The 13,722-nt window shown below is 45.9% G+C and overlaps 5 protein-coding genes across 5 annotated transcripts; 2 read left to right on the forward strand and 3 right to left on the reverse strand.

The window, feature by feature from the left end:
* Nucleotides 1–1,840: 1,840 nt before the first annotated feature.
* SERLADRAFT_470382 (uncharacterized protein) lies at nt 1,841–2,982 on the forward strand (the record flags this gene model as incomplete). Its single annotated transcript, XM_007319608.1, has 8 exons — nt 1,841–1,880; nt 1,937–1,994; nt 2,059–2,125; nt 2,177–2,235; nt 2,286–2,341; nt 2,394–2,754; nt 2,821–2,889; nt 2,947–2,982. 6 exons carry the CDS (start codon nt 1,878–1,880, stop codon nt 2,475–2,477), a joined length of 327 nt encoding a protein of 108 aa, XP_007319670.1.
* Nucleotides 2,983–3,958: 976 nt separating this feature from the next.
* On the reverse strand, nt 3,959–4,858 carry SERLADRAFT_470386 (uncharacterized protein; the record flags this gene model as incomplete). The annotated part of the gene is made up of 9 exons (XM_007319609.1): nt 3,959–4,017; nt 4,069–4,126; nt 4,181–4,228; nt 4,282–4,290; nt 4,363–4,460; nt 4,509–4,631; nt 4,685–4,700; nt 4,795–4,810; nt 4,832–4,858. Coding segments are annotated over 8 exons (414 nt in total), but the record flags the coding sequence as incomplete, so codon positions are not given.
* A 1,166-nt stretch (nt 4,859–6,024) lies between these two features.
* SERLADRAFT_470387 (uncharacterized protein) lies at nt 6,025–6,828 on the reverse strand (the record flags this gene model as incomplete). The annotated part of the gene is made up of 6 exons (XM_007319610.1): nt 6,025–6,220; nt 6,299–6,430; nt 6,479–6,485; nt 6,548–6,612; nt 6,664–6,724; nt 6,781–6,828. The coding sequence occupies 4 exons, from the start codon at nt 6,705–6,707 to the stop codon at nt 6,319–6,321; spliced, it is 228 nt and encodes a 75-aa protein (XP_007319672.1).
* A 4,307-nt stretch (nt 6,829–11,135) lies between these two features.
* SERLADRAFT_470389 (uncharacterized protein) lies at nt 11,136–11,958 on the reverse strand (the record flags this gene model as incomplete). Its single annotated transcript, XM_007319611.1, has 3 exons — nt 11,136–11,349; nt 11,414–11,475; nt 11,544–11,958. The coding sequence occupies 3 exons, from the start codon at nt 11,752–11,754 to the stop codon at nt 11,203–11,205; spliced, it is 420 nt and encodes a 139-aa protein (XP_007319673.1).
* A 432-nt stretch (nt 11,959–12,390) lies between these two features.
* SERLADRAFT_439223 (uncharacterized protein) lies at nt 12,391–13,712 on the forward strand (the record flags this gene model as incomplete). Its single annotated transcript, XM_007319612.1, has 4 exons — nt 12,391–12,715; nt 12,765–13,214; nt 13,274–13,420; nt 13,471–13,712. 4 exons carry the CDS (start codon nt 12,391–12,393, stop codon nt 13,710–13,712), a joined length of 1,164 nt encoding a protein of 387 aa, XP_007319674.1.
* Between the last annotated feature and the right edge of the window lie 10 nt (nt 13,713–13,722).

Consider the following 13,722-nt stretch of genomic DNA (forward strand, 5'->3'; position numbering starts at 1 on the left):
TTGGGTAGATAAGATAGTTTTTGTGACTTGCAATAATAATGCTAGTCAATGCACCGAGGCCCGAAGGTCACGGTGCGAGATTCGGAGTCCTCGTGATGCTGAGACAACGTACTGCTGTATAAGGCTTGAAGTCAGATATAATGCCCACACAAATGCCGAAAGAACAAGAACCTCATTCTTCTGAACTGCAGCATGGCATGGCCATGCAGAAATGACAGCCAGCACCACCCACCACAAGAGCCCGCCGTCATGGTATCGAATGTTGTCCAAACCAAAAGAGCGGGGAATTACATAAGAAAGCCGCATGAATGTTGTGATGTTATTGGGCACCGCGTACGTACGAAAATTTCCGTTGAACCAGCCTCGTGTTCAGAATTTCTTTCTTCTTCCCCTTTACCATCTCACCTTTATTGAAGAAAAAAACATACTAGACTTTGGCCAACTATGTCTAACGTTCCCTGCTGCTTCACGGGTTTAGGGCTTTTCTGGAAAAGGCGCAGCGCAATAATCAACATTGAAATGGACAACTTGTCATAATATTCCTCCAGAATATCTGGACGCTGAAATTTTTAGTTGCAACATGCCCTGAGCTTCAAGCTTCACCGCGGCGTGTCTCCTGAAGGTCCTCTTATATTCTCTGTCTCACCGTCTACTTTCTTCCCATATAAACACGTTTGACGGACAGAGTGAGCGACCGCTTGCAGAATTCGGAAGAAAATGGACTTATAGGTGCGCGTATACTCAAAACGTGCTCGGTATAAATCAAGAGCTCTTACCATATTTTCCTTACTTGGTCGATGAACTCTAGTTTGTTCAGCTTTAGATCTGTTTCTGACGTATGTCATGCACCTGACCTGTCGGCCGAGTCAATCCAAACAAAACAGTCTCGATAATCACTGGGAGCACTGATAACATATCCGGTACACTTCGCTTCAAATCTAAAATTTGACAGGAGGGTTTGAGGATTATTTTCGTGGCCCAGATCGGCACATATAAATGATTCTTCACTAGGCAACTTCTTTACTGGATGTTGGGTTTTGTCACTCCTTGAGACCATATTTCCACAAAGTATGACATCTATGGCCGGACTCCACAGAATGATTTTTCCGGTGACCGAGATACTTAGGCCTCGTGACTATTCAGCTTCTGCTCTTCAACCGAAACTCCCGTCCTCTTGTATGTAGCAGGCTGGCGATGCGCTTACCGCAGATTTCTTATTTCCGTGGACTGGCTTTTGGTCCTTCATGGCTTATCATCGTCGTTGGCTGGCTCATCGGCCCGTGTACAACTCGCTGGGAATCGCAATCTTCAAAGTGAATCTCCACGCCAAAGCTCCGGTCTTGGATGTGACGTACTTCGGCTGAGAGGACAACATTCATGGGGTGTCCGAGGAATATGGGTAACCCCTCTATCAGATAGAATATAGGTCCTACGCAAGGAGATGTTTGCACTGCATCAGAAAACTAAACATAGGTGCGCAAGTGTTGCACTGATAACTCCGTACCATCCATATCTTGTTTACCAGGACTTCCTTGTTGGAACTTCACTGCCTTGGGCTATCGATGGCGGCTCAAAAGATGTCGACATATGAAAGGAACTGCTGGACATCAGAGGAAGGCCAGGATCGTTCGAATGTTGTGGCTTCAAACTCCATTTATCGCGCTCTTGTGATGCATCGCTGCTATCGACATCGATAACACGGTCTAGAAGACAATGTTATTGCCTTCAGAGTTAATTGAGATATCGAAGCATGGGCACAGTCGGATGATGCCAGATCGGATCAAGATCCGCACTCCGCCTCGCCGCCACTATAAGTGTGTTGCCACAATCCCTCCCATCTACACCTCTCCGTTCCATAGTCATCGTCAGACGGTACAATGGTAAGCGTCCCCTCGTCGTCGTCCCCGTCCAGCTCGTCAGTTATCTCCTTCACCAGGGTGTGACAATCGAAAGAATTTCTTCCGGTGATGGTGTAACCTTCCCCAAAAAAGGTGGTAAGCATCTAATCTCTCCAATCCGACATTCGTGTTCCATACAGATCGTCTTCATATCTCCTAGATAAAGTCACAATACATTACGTCGGTACCCTTCTCAATGGCCAAAAGTTCGATTCGAGTAGAGATCGGTGCATATCGCGTCCTAATCGCCATTATCAGTGCTAATCTATCTGTACTAGGGGTTCTCCATTCGAAACAGAGATCGGTGTTGGTAAAGTAATCAAAGGCTGGGACGAAGGTTGGTACTCGATCTCTGATTACCATCCAGGTGCTCATTTCTTATATCAGGCGTTCCACAACTATCGGTTGGCGAGAAAGCCATTCTCACAGCCACTCCAGATTATGTAGGAATTATTCCATAGTTCATCGAGTGGCTATACTGAATTTGACGTATAGGCTTATGGTGCCCGTGGATTTCCTCCAGTCATACCTCCTGAGTCGACGTTGCGTTTTGAAGTCGAGCTACTCAAGATTAACTAATCGTTGTGTTGCATGTCATTGTGTAGGTTTTGAGATGGGTTTTGCTTTCGGTTTTCTATGACTGCACTGTGTTATAACAATTCCATTCTGTATGTTCATGCATTCTTTTTGGCTCAATTAGTGAGACCGGCAGATTCCAACGCAAAGCAGCGACGGCGTTCTCGTCAGTCCTTATCTATCAATCTACAGAAGCTGAAGATTATCGATCAGTTCGTGCGACGCATTGCTATGGCATTCAGTAGTTCTCTATGGCGTTCTTCCCTTGTCCTACGGCATTCTGATAGAGACCGATCTTCGTGGTTTAGCTGTTCCAAATAGCCCTACTAACAAATTTGTGACGCACCCTCAGCGAATGATATAATATCAGCCCGCAAATTCTGATGCTCTTCTGCTAATGCAGCTACTAATTGGCCTATTTTGATTTTCTAGTCAATGTTCGCGGCTAGTATAACTTCGGAGGTGTTCTTACGCGTCTCTTCGCATGGTTCCTGTCGTCTCTCTTCCCTTCCACAACTAATCTTACTGAGGTTACCCCGCATTTCTTCTAAAATAGCGACACACTTCTTCTCTGCTTCTCTCTCACTTTCCATTCGCTCCCTTTGCAGCTCCTTTGCTTCTGTGCACCGTATGCCCTTGTCTCGAAGCATCTCCGTCAGATCGTTCATCTGCTGCCGAATGGACATGGTGGCTTCTTCCTGAGAGTATTCTACGTTCTCCATTACTGTTATCAAGCTGGAAAACTGGAGAATACGGTTAGAGTAAACATGTAGAGTAGTAGAGTTATCAGCGAGATAACCACAGATTTCTCAGGCTCTTTTGGAAGGTTAGGATTAAAAGTATATTAGAAACCCAATTGCTTGATCTTGTGTTGACGGTTGATAACAAAACCCAGAGTGCTTTCTACGTGTCAAATAACACGATCGTTATCGCAGAATGTATATATATACTATCACGAATGAGCGAAGGTAGTTCAAACGCTACTACCATAGAGAACGTACATCGAGCGAAAGTGACCGCTCTTTTATACCTCGCATTGCAGGAGGGTTCAAAGGCAAACGGAGAAGCTTGACCATTTGTGCGTGAACGAAGGATTTGAGAGGCTAATCACGCTGGCCCCCATCATCATACACCTCTAACTTCTAACTTCAAGGGGTAATTAATTCAGAGTTTCCTAGCGCATTTCGTACAATGCGAGATTGTTCCTCGAGAATGAAAGTCTCAGTTGGAGATACTTGACGTCGAAGACTGAGGATCCTATAGAATATTATCAATTAAAAGAAAGCAACGCAGAGCCTCCACTTACAATCTACATGCCTGAAAAAGAGCATGGATATTATTCACTGGCTCTGGCTATATGCGGTGGATACTCACGAATATATCAGACATAATCATCGTAAAAGGGATTCCGTGTCCGTCTAGATGTGTTTGGTTCCTTTGAGAAAGTTAGTATCGCGAAGGCGATGAAAAGGGGAGACACACGAAAGAAAAAATGTTGCAGTGATAAGATTTAGAGACGACATCATAATAAAATATGAAAGACCTGGGCGATGTTAAAACTATTGAAGACTTCGGCTTGAGATACCGTGCTCACTTTGAAGTACGAAAGCTCTACCCAGTGGCCCTTGATATGATTTTGCTCTGATGGCGTACTGCACACAAAAGAGCATGTCAGAGATTGCTATATAGCGATTTGTCTAGCATACCCATAATACGAGGAGAATCGCGAACGCGTCCAAAAGAAATGTAAATAGCTTTAATTCATGGGTTAGTGTATATATATAGCCGCTAGTGCATAGAGACCTACGAAAACAAGCTATTATGGGTATTTGAGGAGGAATATATATATATAAGTATGCTATTCAGATTCATCATGAAACCAACTTACGCCTGTACCCAGAGCAGGTTTATTGTTATTATATGTTGCATTTGGGCTATTGCCATAGCAGCCAGTATTTGCAACATACAGAAAAAAATTGCTTCTCACTGTCTTATACGTTAACAAGGTATATGAATATAAAGTATGATGCTCACACTCAAACCTAATACCGATGAACCAAACCGCGATGGCGACGAGTAAAGCAAAGCCGAATATGAATATTACCAAGATAGCCTTTTTCTTACCCGTAAACGCGTAAGTCCTGGTGAGCATTACAGCTTTTAGGGTGCAATAATGAGACTTCATTGCTAATTTAGAGGAATTCACAGACCTTGAGCAGATATTTGCTGAACATGGAGAATGTCGTCAGTATAGAATCAGAGAATAGGCGCATGGAGCAGCAGTAGGCAATGCCAAAATTTCGTATAGTATAGAACTCACCATAGGTATAATTGCGAGGGACAGAGGGCGAATGACGCGCTCGCATGTTTCGAGGCTATGATCACCGAGCCAGCCCCACAGGTGAAATGGAAAGACAAAAAGAGGGTAATAGCGGCAAATAAGATAGGCTACTTTGATAGGAGTCCATGGTGAAAGGTGAATCTAGTGTTCAGGCTCCTTAAACGATCCTTGATTTGAGCAGACATGAGACATACCAGCGTGTATTCTTCATCCAACCTACGTTGGAATAGTCGACATCGAGACAATTATAAGGGAAATGTAAAAGATAAAAGCTTAGCTTACGACAACAGCCATTCGTATATTTGAATGCAACCTGGGAAGCAAGTGAGCGTTCGTTGAGCATAGTGCTAACAGGACTCATCCTCACAAACAGCTTGCAACATATGTGTATGTCAGAATGAGCCTATATTCAATATCAGTACCACCTACCAAGAGCGGATGATCGTCCTCTGTAACAAGAGAGTAGGTTCAGCATTCAAGTCTCGACAATAATAACATAAGGGTGAATTTCCGAACATTTTAATTGCGACCAAGCCATTAACAGTGTTCGCGTGGGTCCACATAGAGTCAATGTAGAGCACAGATTCCAAGAGCTGATGTTAGTGAAAAAAAAGCTAAAGCCGCAATGACGAGTATGCCTCTTCAAGACTTGCAAGGGTTTTATTAGTTGTCCGCTTACACCACCTGTGCCCAGCGGACTCAGCTGGTCGTCAGGTCCACCAGAAGACTACCACAACAACCGAAACGTCACCTGAGTTTACATTCAGTAATTTCAATTGCGGCTGTTATAAACGTTACTTACTAGCCATAGCGAGCTCACGTCCGGTGGGGGGTATGCGACCCTTGATAAAATTCCCTAAAATCGGGGCCGCAGAGAAAGAGGCTGTTTCCCTTGGTATATAGTGCCTGATAACCCTCGGATACAACTCACAATAGCCACCGTCATGTGTGAGCCTTTTTGTTGCAAGTCGCAGAGCATTTCTCGAACACGGATATTCCCACAGTTTGTATTACTAGCTGAGCCGTAAGAGGATGCCGTGGCAGGGTCTCTGAGAAGCCCACTCACCAAAGTTTCTGTCGCTGAATCTCGATGTTGAGGCTAAAGTCAAGCTGTAGATCATGGGCCCGTAGAAATCGGGCGAGGAGGGCTGTAGAAGGATAAGTGCAATCGCACAAATAAAATTTAGTACTGAAGTTGGTTCAAATGATATCCAACGACATTCATCTATAATAGCCCCTTTTAAAATGCCCGAAATACTATCTATTATTAATCTTACTTATCCAGGCGGCACAGGTCGAAAATGTCGCTCGCAGAATGTATCTACTGACGAAAAGCAGCTTGATAGAAGCCATGACGAGATGAATAACTACCTTACCGTGGGCAGCATAAATATTTCGTGAAGCTCTATACGCGTTAATTGATCAACAGAGAAGTTCATACTTGTAAACTCAAAAAAAAAATATTAAAAAATAGATGACATACTTTAAGTGGGTTTGGCTTATTCAGACCTCGTTCGGTGTATCCAGAGCATCTAGGGCCTCTCGAACAATCCTAGATTGTTCTTCGAGCTGAGTTGACTCGGTTGGAGTTACTTGACGTCGGAGACTGAGAATACTAAGCAATAAATTAGCTGGTTATGGCGAACAGTATCACTTCACTCACAGTCGGCATGCCTAAGAGTCATGTGGTCATTAAAAAGGACGAGATTATACATGAGAAAAATTGGCACACATACAAAAACATCTGATAAATTCAAGGCGAAAGTAAGTCCATGTCCTTCCAAGTCCGTATTATTGCTATGTGATTTTTAAAACCGTTGTTATTCAAAGGGGAAATGAAAGCCGCACGTGAGGTAAAATGCTCCAGTGATGAGATTTAGACTGGACACCATTGCGAAATATACGAGACCTAGGAAATCAGTCGGACAGTGAGTATGCCTTCAATACCTGATTCAGCGTGCTTACTTTGAATTACAAATGTTCTACCCAGTGGCCCTTGCGTTGATTTAGATCTCATTGCACGCTATATATATTATAGCAGATCAGTCGACGAACCGTGACCAGATCATACTCACAGTGATCACCAGGAATATTGCAAATGTATCTACCAAAAACACAAACAACTTCAATAACACTACAGTGAGCATTCTGAATAGTACCATCAGTGTATATGTATATCTCACAAATACGAGCTAATATAAGCGTTGGATTGGAATACACGTTGTGAGATGAGAATATTAGCGCACTCACTGCCGGTCGCTCCTGTCCCGCTGCATTAATTCCGAAGCAACCAGTGTTGCCCAAGTACAAGTAGCTATCTCTCACTGTGAAAATCTGTTAGAAGATTACGGTGGTAAATGATGCTAACTTACACACAAAATTTATACCGATAAACCATATCATTGATGCGGAGGATATGACGTAGCTTATTGCAAGGACGATACCAATGCACTTTTTCTTCCCGGTAAACGCGTATGTCCTCGTCAACATGACCGCTTCCGAATGATGAGTAAGGTTGACCGAAGCATCAAATGGCAAATTACCTTGAGCACATAGTTGCTAGATGTACCGGCCCGGAGATCGCTATTTAGTAAGGAGGGTAAGAAAATGGAGACGTGGGTTGGACTCACGATGGGAAGTGAAGTGAGATATAATGGTTGTGTAACACGCTGACAGACCTCGACGCTATGATTACCTAGCCAACCCCACAGTTGAAATGGGGCGTATAGGAGTGGATAGTAGCGACAGAACAAATATCCCACTTTGACGAAGGTCCAACGCGAGAGATAGATCTGTTGGACTCTTGCGTCAAGACAGAAACTCTGGGTATTCATATCTTACATACCAGTCTGAATTCGTCGTCTAAGCTATACCAGAAGTCAGACTCTCCTAATCATCAAAAGAAAGGGAATCAGACTTACGCCAATAACCACTCATATACCTGGACAGAATCTACATATCGATGAGAAATGAAGTTATAGGTGTCTCAAGGGCCTTACGCGTAGCTAGGACTAACGATTAAGATACCAACACTTCAGTATTTAGGATCGAAACTCACCTATAATACACCATCGACCACTGTCAACGGGAAATTCAGCACTTTGCAACTATGAAATGGTGAACAATGTTTGCGAACAATTGGATTGAATAGGCGATTTGCGCTATGCTCGCCGGGGTTATAGACACCATCGACATGGGTGCATAACATTCGAATAGAGCAACAGCAGACCGATATTCGTAACGCAAGATTGAGAAAACTACTGAAAAAACAGGGGATCGTCACACAGCTCGGCATTATATACAGAATATATACTATACCGTACTGAATGATATTTCTAGCTTGTATGTGGTAACTGGTCGCTTAGGTCCTATGATCATTCGCATTCAGTAGCGGCACATCCGTGACGATACTATCCCGCTTCTCCGTGACTATAATAATCAAGGGCAGGAAGATAGAGAAAGTATCTGGTGTCGTATGGCCTGGATATAGACAGCATTCGAGTTTTCATATAGTTTAGCAAGCAAAGCCAAGCAATATTATAAACTTGCTGTGCCTCCAGGTGGATCGGTGGATCAGCGATTTCAAGGCGGGTTCGAGTTAAGCGAAGCACGCCTCGGAAACAGCCGGTACCGCGAAGAAGCATTATTTTGTGTATCCAGATATTAGAGCCACGGATAAAATGTGTAGACTGACATGTTTCTCAACTTTCGCCGCGGTGGAAAACGGGGGGCCGTAAAACTATCAACGTGTACAACAACTTGAAATGCAATCATAAATTTTCCGAGTAAGTCAAAGATTGTCAAGTATTATATGGGGATTTTGTACCGTACGCGCATATGGACGTGGACGTCGTCTATGTGTAAGTACATGTAATCAATATGAGTAAATATCATATCAGTTGACCGACATGCTTTTTATACCACCAGAGTTCCGCTATTCATTGGGACTTCTACCATTTCCATGTCGTCATCGTCGTCCTCGTCCTCACCTTCTTCCTCTTCCTCCGCGACGGTGTTAAAATGGACCAACTGAGCAGCCGCGACGTCGACAGTGGAAGCTACCGAGGGGTTCTTTCCCACATCGGCTAAATCCTGAGCAAGTTCGCCTTCCCCGACGTCCGCGATCTCCGCTAGCTGTGCCGCTAAAAGGGCGAGTTGTGCTTGCAACGCTGCTCTGCCTTCTCCAGTAAGCTCGCCACTGATCCGAGTTATAGCGCTGCCAATACTAGATTGAACAGATTCGATGGCGGTAGATCCACTGACCGAGGAAATATCGCCATGTGTGGCAGCAAACACCGGCGGAGGATGATCCACACTAACCGTCTCGCTAGTAGTGGCCTCCGGCGGCGCGTCTTGAAGTGGCTGATCTTCATCTGATATCTGTAGTAACTGCCCGAAATTGATGGCTTTGAGGATATTTTGTGCAGCCTCCCAAGCATCGCTCCCTTCTCCAATTTCGTTCCCAGCGCCATCCATAGATACCCCCGGCCCTGGGGGAGCGGGATGGGCCGGATGTTCAACTCCTGGGGCAGGACCATATGGTGAATAATGAGGATAAGCCGCATATCCTGCTGAATACCCATATGGATAGTTAGCATATGGTGGTTGTCCTGGAATAGACGACGACGACGGCGGATTGGGATGGAGGGGAGCATGTGTAAAAGGAGGCGGTGGTGGCAGCGGCTGCGGAGTGGGTAGGCTTGATTGAGAATGCGTTTGTGGTCGTCGCGTTGTCCGCCGAGAAGTCTGCCCAAAAAAAACGCAATTAGTACGTTGCTTGCTACCAACATAACGATGGTTTAATTTGTAAATTTGTAAACTCAAAAAACAAGATATTGTTTTGCACCACCGTAGATCGCGGAGTATGTCAAACCACTTACATTTCCACCTTCCCAAGCAGCATTTAAACGGTACTTGCCATTACTTCCTTTCTCTAGCCGACCCCTCTTGAAAGCCTTTTGCAAGGCTTGACTGGCTGAAGGTCTAAAGTTTGTCTGGAGAGGATAGTGCACTGCCATCCAGCTGAACAAATTTTTCGGAGCACAACCATCCGCATCGCCAGAATCTATTAGCGCCTCAACGATCATCTCCTCGTAACTTGGAAGATCGTCAGTGGCAGCTTGCGATGATGGCATCTCAGGAGGGTGCGGAGCGTGTATGAGCGGCGCATTTGTGAATAGCGGCGGAGGATGGCTGGATGAATTAGGTGGATAAGATGCAGGCTGCGGATATGCACTCCCGTAGGGATGCGAATGTGAAGCATAAGGGTAGCCTGTATGCTGTGGAGGTGGGTAGTACGGTGCGTGGGGATAGGCAGGATAGCCGTAGGGCTGATGTGGGTAGTGAGGTTGAGTAACTGAAGCTACAGGTGGTGGAGGCCCTGGAGTAGTGCTAGGCTGAGATGGGGCAACCGGCGCTTGAGCAGAAGTAGGGCGCTGTGGGGTCTCTGTACGAGACGATGAGGCAGTATCGGCGGGAGCCTGATCATCAGAGGAGCTAACTGGAGTTTCAGAGGGCGCCGAATCTGCCAATGAAGCCATTAGAGGCACCTCTTCTGTCGAGGATATCCCTGTAGGTTTTGGAGTAGCACGATCGCGCTGCGTCGATGCCTGTGATTGCAGGCTTGCGATAGCTGCCTTGATGTCGAAAGGCCATATTGTACTTCTAATATGTACAGGTGCATGGGCTTCAAACGTCAGACAGATGTCTATTATCTGTGAGGAAGATAGTAGTCCCAGGTACTGTCTTTTGAGAGCGTAAAATTCGGTGTCTGTCACACGTGAAATTGATCGTTAGAAGAGCAGGTCAAAGCAAGAAGAGAAAGCCATACCTGATAATGTAGCCTGGCCCTGATAACCATGTTGTATTGGCGGATGGGTTGCTGTATAGGGGACAGACGAGCTCGCTGTCTGCATCGTTCCGCTAGCTGCACAGTTTTTCGCATCAAGGTTCGCATTCAAACTCCTACACGCTGCATCCACCACAAAATCATCACTTCCGCCCCGCCGCCATCGTTGTTCCCGTTCCGTAATTATACACTATTTTTTAATACTAAACTATCAGTATAAACATACAGTGATCTTCGTTGTAAGTAAGTATAACCAAGTCTAAATTTAAAACTCTTTCACTTGATATCCACACTTGTCCTACATGGCATTTAGCATGGTTACTTTGGCGTAGGATCCGACGCGCCACAGTCAAAGTAATGCAGGTGAAGATCAGGTATGCGTGCTCATTAAACCCCATCTGCATCTATCAGAAAAATATGGCATCAGTACGATCAGGACGGGCACCTCAAAGAAGAGAGAAATCCTCTGAGATGAACAAATTCACAAATCAATGGTTGTATTCCGCACGTTGTTGAGTGAACCAAATTGGTAGATAAATTTACGACGTAGGACTAGATGATGGCACTGCTTCTTCTTTTATAGACGACTGTGAATCAGGTTGAGGTGGTTTGGCTTGCACTAGTACAGCTTCATCGGGCGATAAAGAGAAGAATACTGCCTTTTGACGCTCCAACCAACGTCGCGGCTGGCATGACAAAATGTTGGTGAGCAAAGTCAATGAGTATCTGATGCATGAGAGAAAGACGCACTGGCATGAATACGTGCTCCCGCTCTCCCCAGTCTGCAATGAATATGCAATAAAGAAATGCAGCTGGCAGAATCGCAGAACCACAGAACGATGAGTATCGAAACGAGATTATAAGTTGAAGTAAAACGCACTTGGTATCAGTGTGTAAGTGAGGATACGACTTGTACTATATACCCATGGTGGACGGAAGTCGCCATCATCGTCCTTTTTTGCCTGTGGTACGCCTGGTAGTCTATTGCGCAGAGTACGCTCTGAGGCATACGTCCGTTGCGTCAGGTTGGCTGGAGTAAAACGTCTAAATCGTTGGCTACTGCGAACTGCTGAACTGCATGATCCAAACATCTGAATAGTAGAGCGTTTGCTGGCAGTTACGTTGTAAAATACGACCTAGTCAGACCAAGCCTGTGGCAAGACGCGAGTTGTTGGTTTGCCGAATGTTTGCGCGTTTCCAGTTGCCATTCAACTTCAGTAAACCACAGATCGAGACTCGAGAGCTCAGTCGTACACTGCAATGACAACTCGTGTCCTTCAGTGACAGCTTCAAGCATGCTCTTTGACCTTCGAATTCTCCAAAATGCGGTCACCGGTAATATCTAAGCTCTCCGACAATTCGGCGATACTCCACAAAAACGTGCTCGTCCCCATTGAACGGCCAAGAAAGCTTTCTTGCGAAGCGTTTGCTGGTGCTTAGCTTACACGTGTGTTAATGTACGTACAGACTCCCAATGGTAAATGTCGGACAGTCATTATCTGCTTTTGTTTCACGACAAGGCGTATGAGTTGCGGAACGGTGCTCCGGCTGGCTGAGCTTCAGGGGGTATGCATACATCATGGGAGCCTTTCAGAGGCAGAAAATGCCTTCTATGTTCTCAAGCTTGTCCACCTGACTCCTTCGGCTGACGCTATCTCAAAGTGTCCTGTCCGGCGCAAAAACTCGATAATTTCCCAACGCCCCCTTGATTTCTGATTAGCATCATCATGTCTCTCAACACTACTAGCACCCCAGGATACACCTTCGCCGCCAGCGCTCCGCCCTCCAATGGAGCGTCTGATGCGGATCCTGTCTCGTTTCTCTATCCCCACCATTCAGCAGAGGTTGCAAAGACGTTGATAGCTACTGCCCAAGCTTTGGTTAATCCCCGTGGAAAGGGAATCTATGCCACTGACGAGACCCCTGAAGGCATCGAAGCCAGACTAGTTGCCGCGCATGGGCAAGAGGGTACAGGCAAGACGTTGTCCGACGCAGAGAAAAGAGAACAGAGGAGACGATGGAGGGAGTGTTTGTACGAGTCTTTACCAACTGGTATGTCCTGCAAGGTGTACCCCTATCCATACTAATCGCCGTTGGGCAGACTACATTTCCGGAGTCATCCTCTACTCTGAGACTCTTATCGACTTCCAACTCGCGCCTGTCCTGGCTGCTCGCGGTATCATCCCGGGTGTCCGAGCGGACACAGACGCACATCCGTTGCCTATCTCACCCAACGAACCGGCCACTCAAGGTCTCGACGACCTTCTGCCTCGTCTACAAGCTGCCCGCGCAGCAGGCGCACGCTTCACCAAGTGGCGGGCACCGATTCTGTGCAACTCGTCGACCCTCCCTACTCAGGCTGGTCTAGAAGTCCAAGCTGAAAGCCTTGCCCGTTTCGCGGCGATCAGTCAACAAGCAGGTTTGGTTCCCATCGTCGAACCTGACGTTGATTTTGCAGAAGATGCGGACCTTAAACGAAGCGTCGAGGTACATGTCAAGATCGTTAGTCTGATCTATGCTAGGTGTGCCGCCTACGGGGTCTTATTAGAGGGTGCGTTGAACATTTGAAATAAGTGTTTCATGGCAAGATCTGATGAGAATGTTCAACAGGGTCGTTGATAAAACCATCTTTCGCCCAGCCTGGACAAAAGCATCCTTCACGGGCAACAACGTCAGCGGAGCAAATTGGACTTGCTACCGCGACTGTTCTCGCACGTTCAGTTCCGATATCGGTGGCAGGAATTGTTTTCTTGTCTGGTAAGCATACCTTTTGTTCTCGTGTATCATGCGGCTTACACGCGGTGAAGGTGGGCTTTCTGATTCTGATGCCATCAAATATCTGAACGCCGTCAATACTGTGGTCAATTCACCGAAAACCGATTACCCGTTATGTTTTTCGCGTCTCCCGCCGCTTACATTCTCATTTGGGCGCGGATTACAAGGTGATGCGATGCAGAAATGGGTAAAGGGCGATGAAACTGGAGCCAAGAAAGCATTTGAAGATAGGGCAAAGGCTTGTTATAAAGCGGCCAGGGGTGAGAGTGTATGAGCTTATGCCA

Source organism: Serpula lacrymans (genome assembly GCF_000218685.1).
Source record: "Serpula lacrymans var. lacrymans S7.9 unplaced genomic scaffold SERLAscaffold_8, whole genome shotgun sequence".
In the NCBI taxonomy this organism is placed as follows: domain Eukaryota; kingdom Fungi; phylum Basidiomycota; class Agaricomycetes; order Boletales; family Serpulaceae; genus Serpula; species Serpula lacrymans.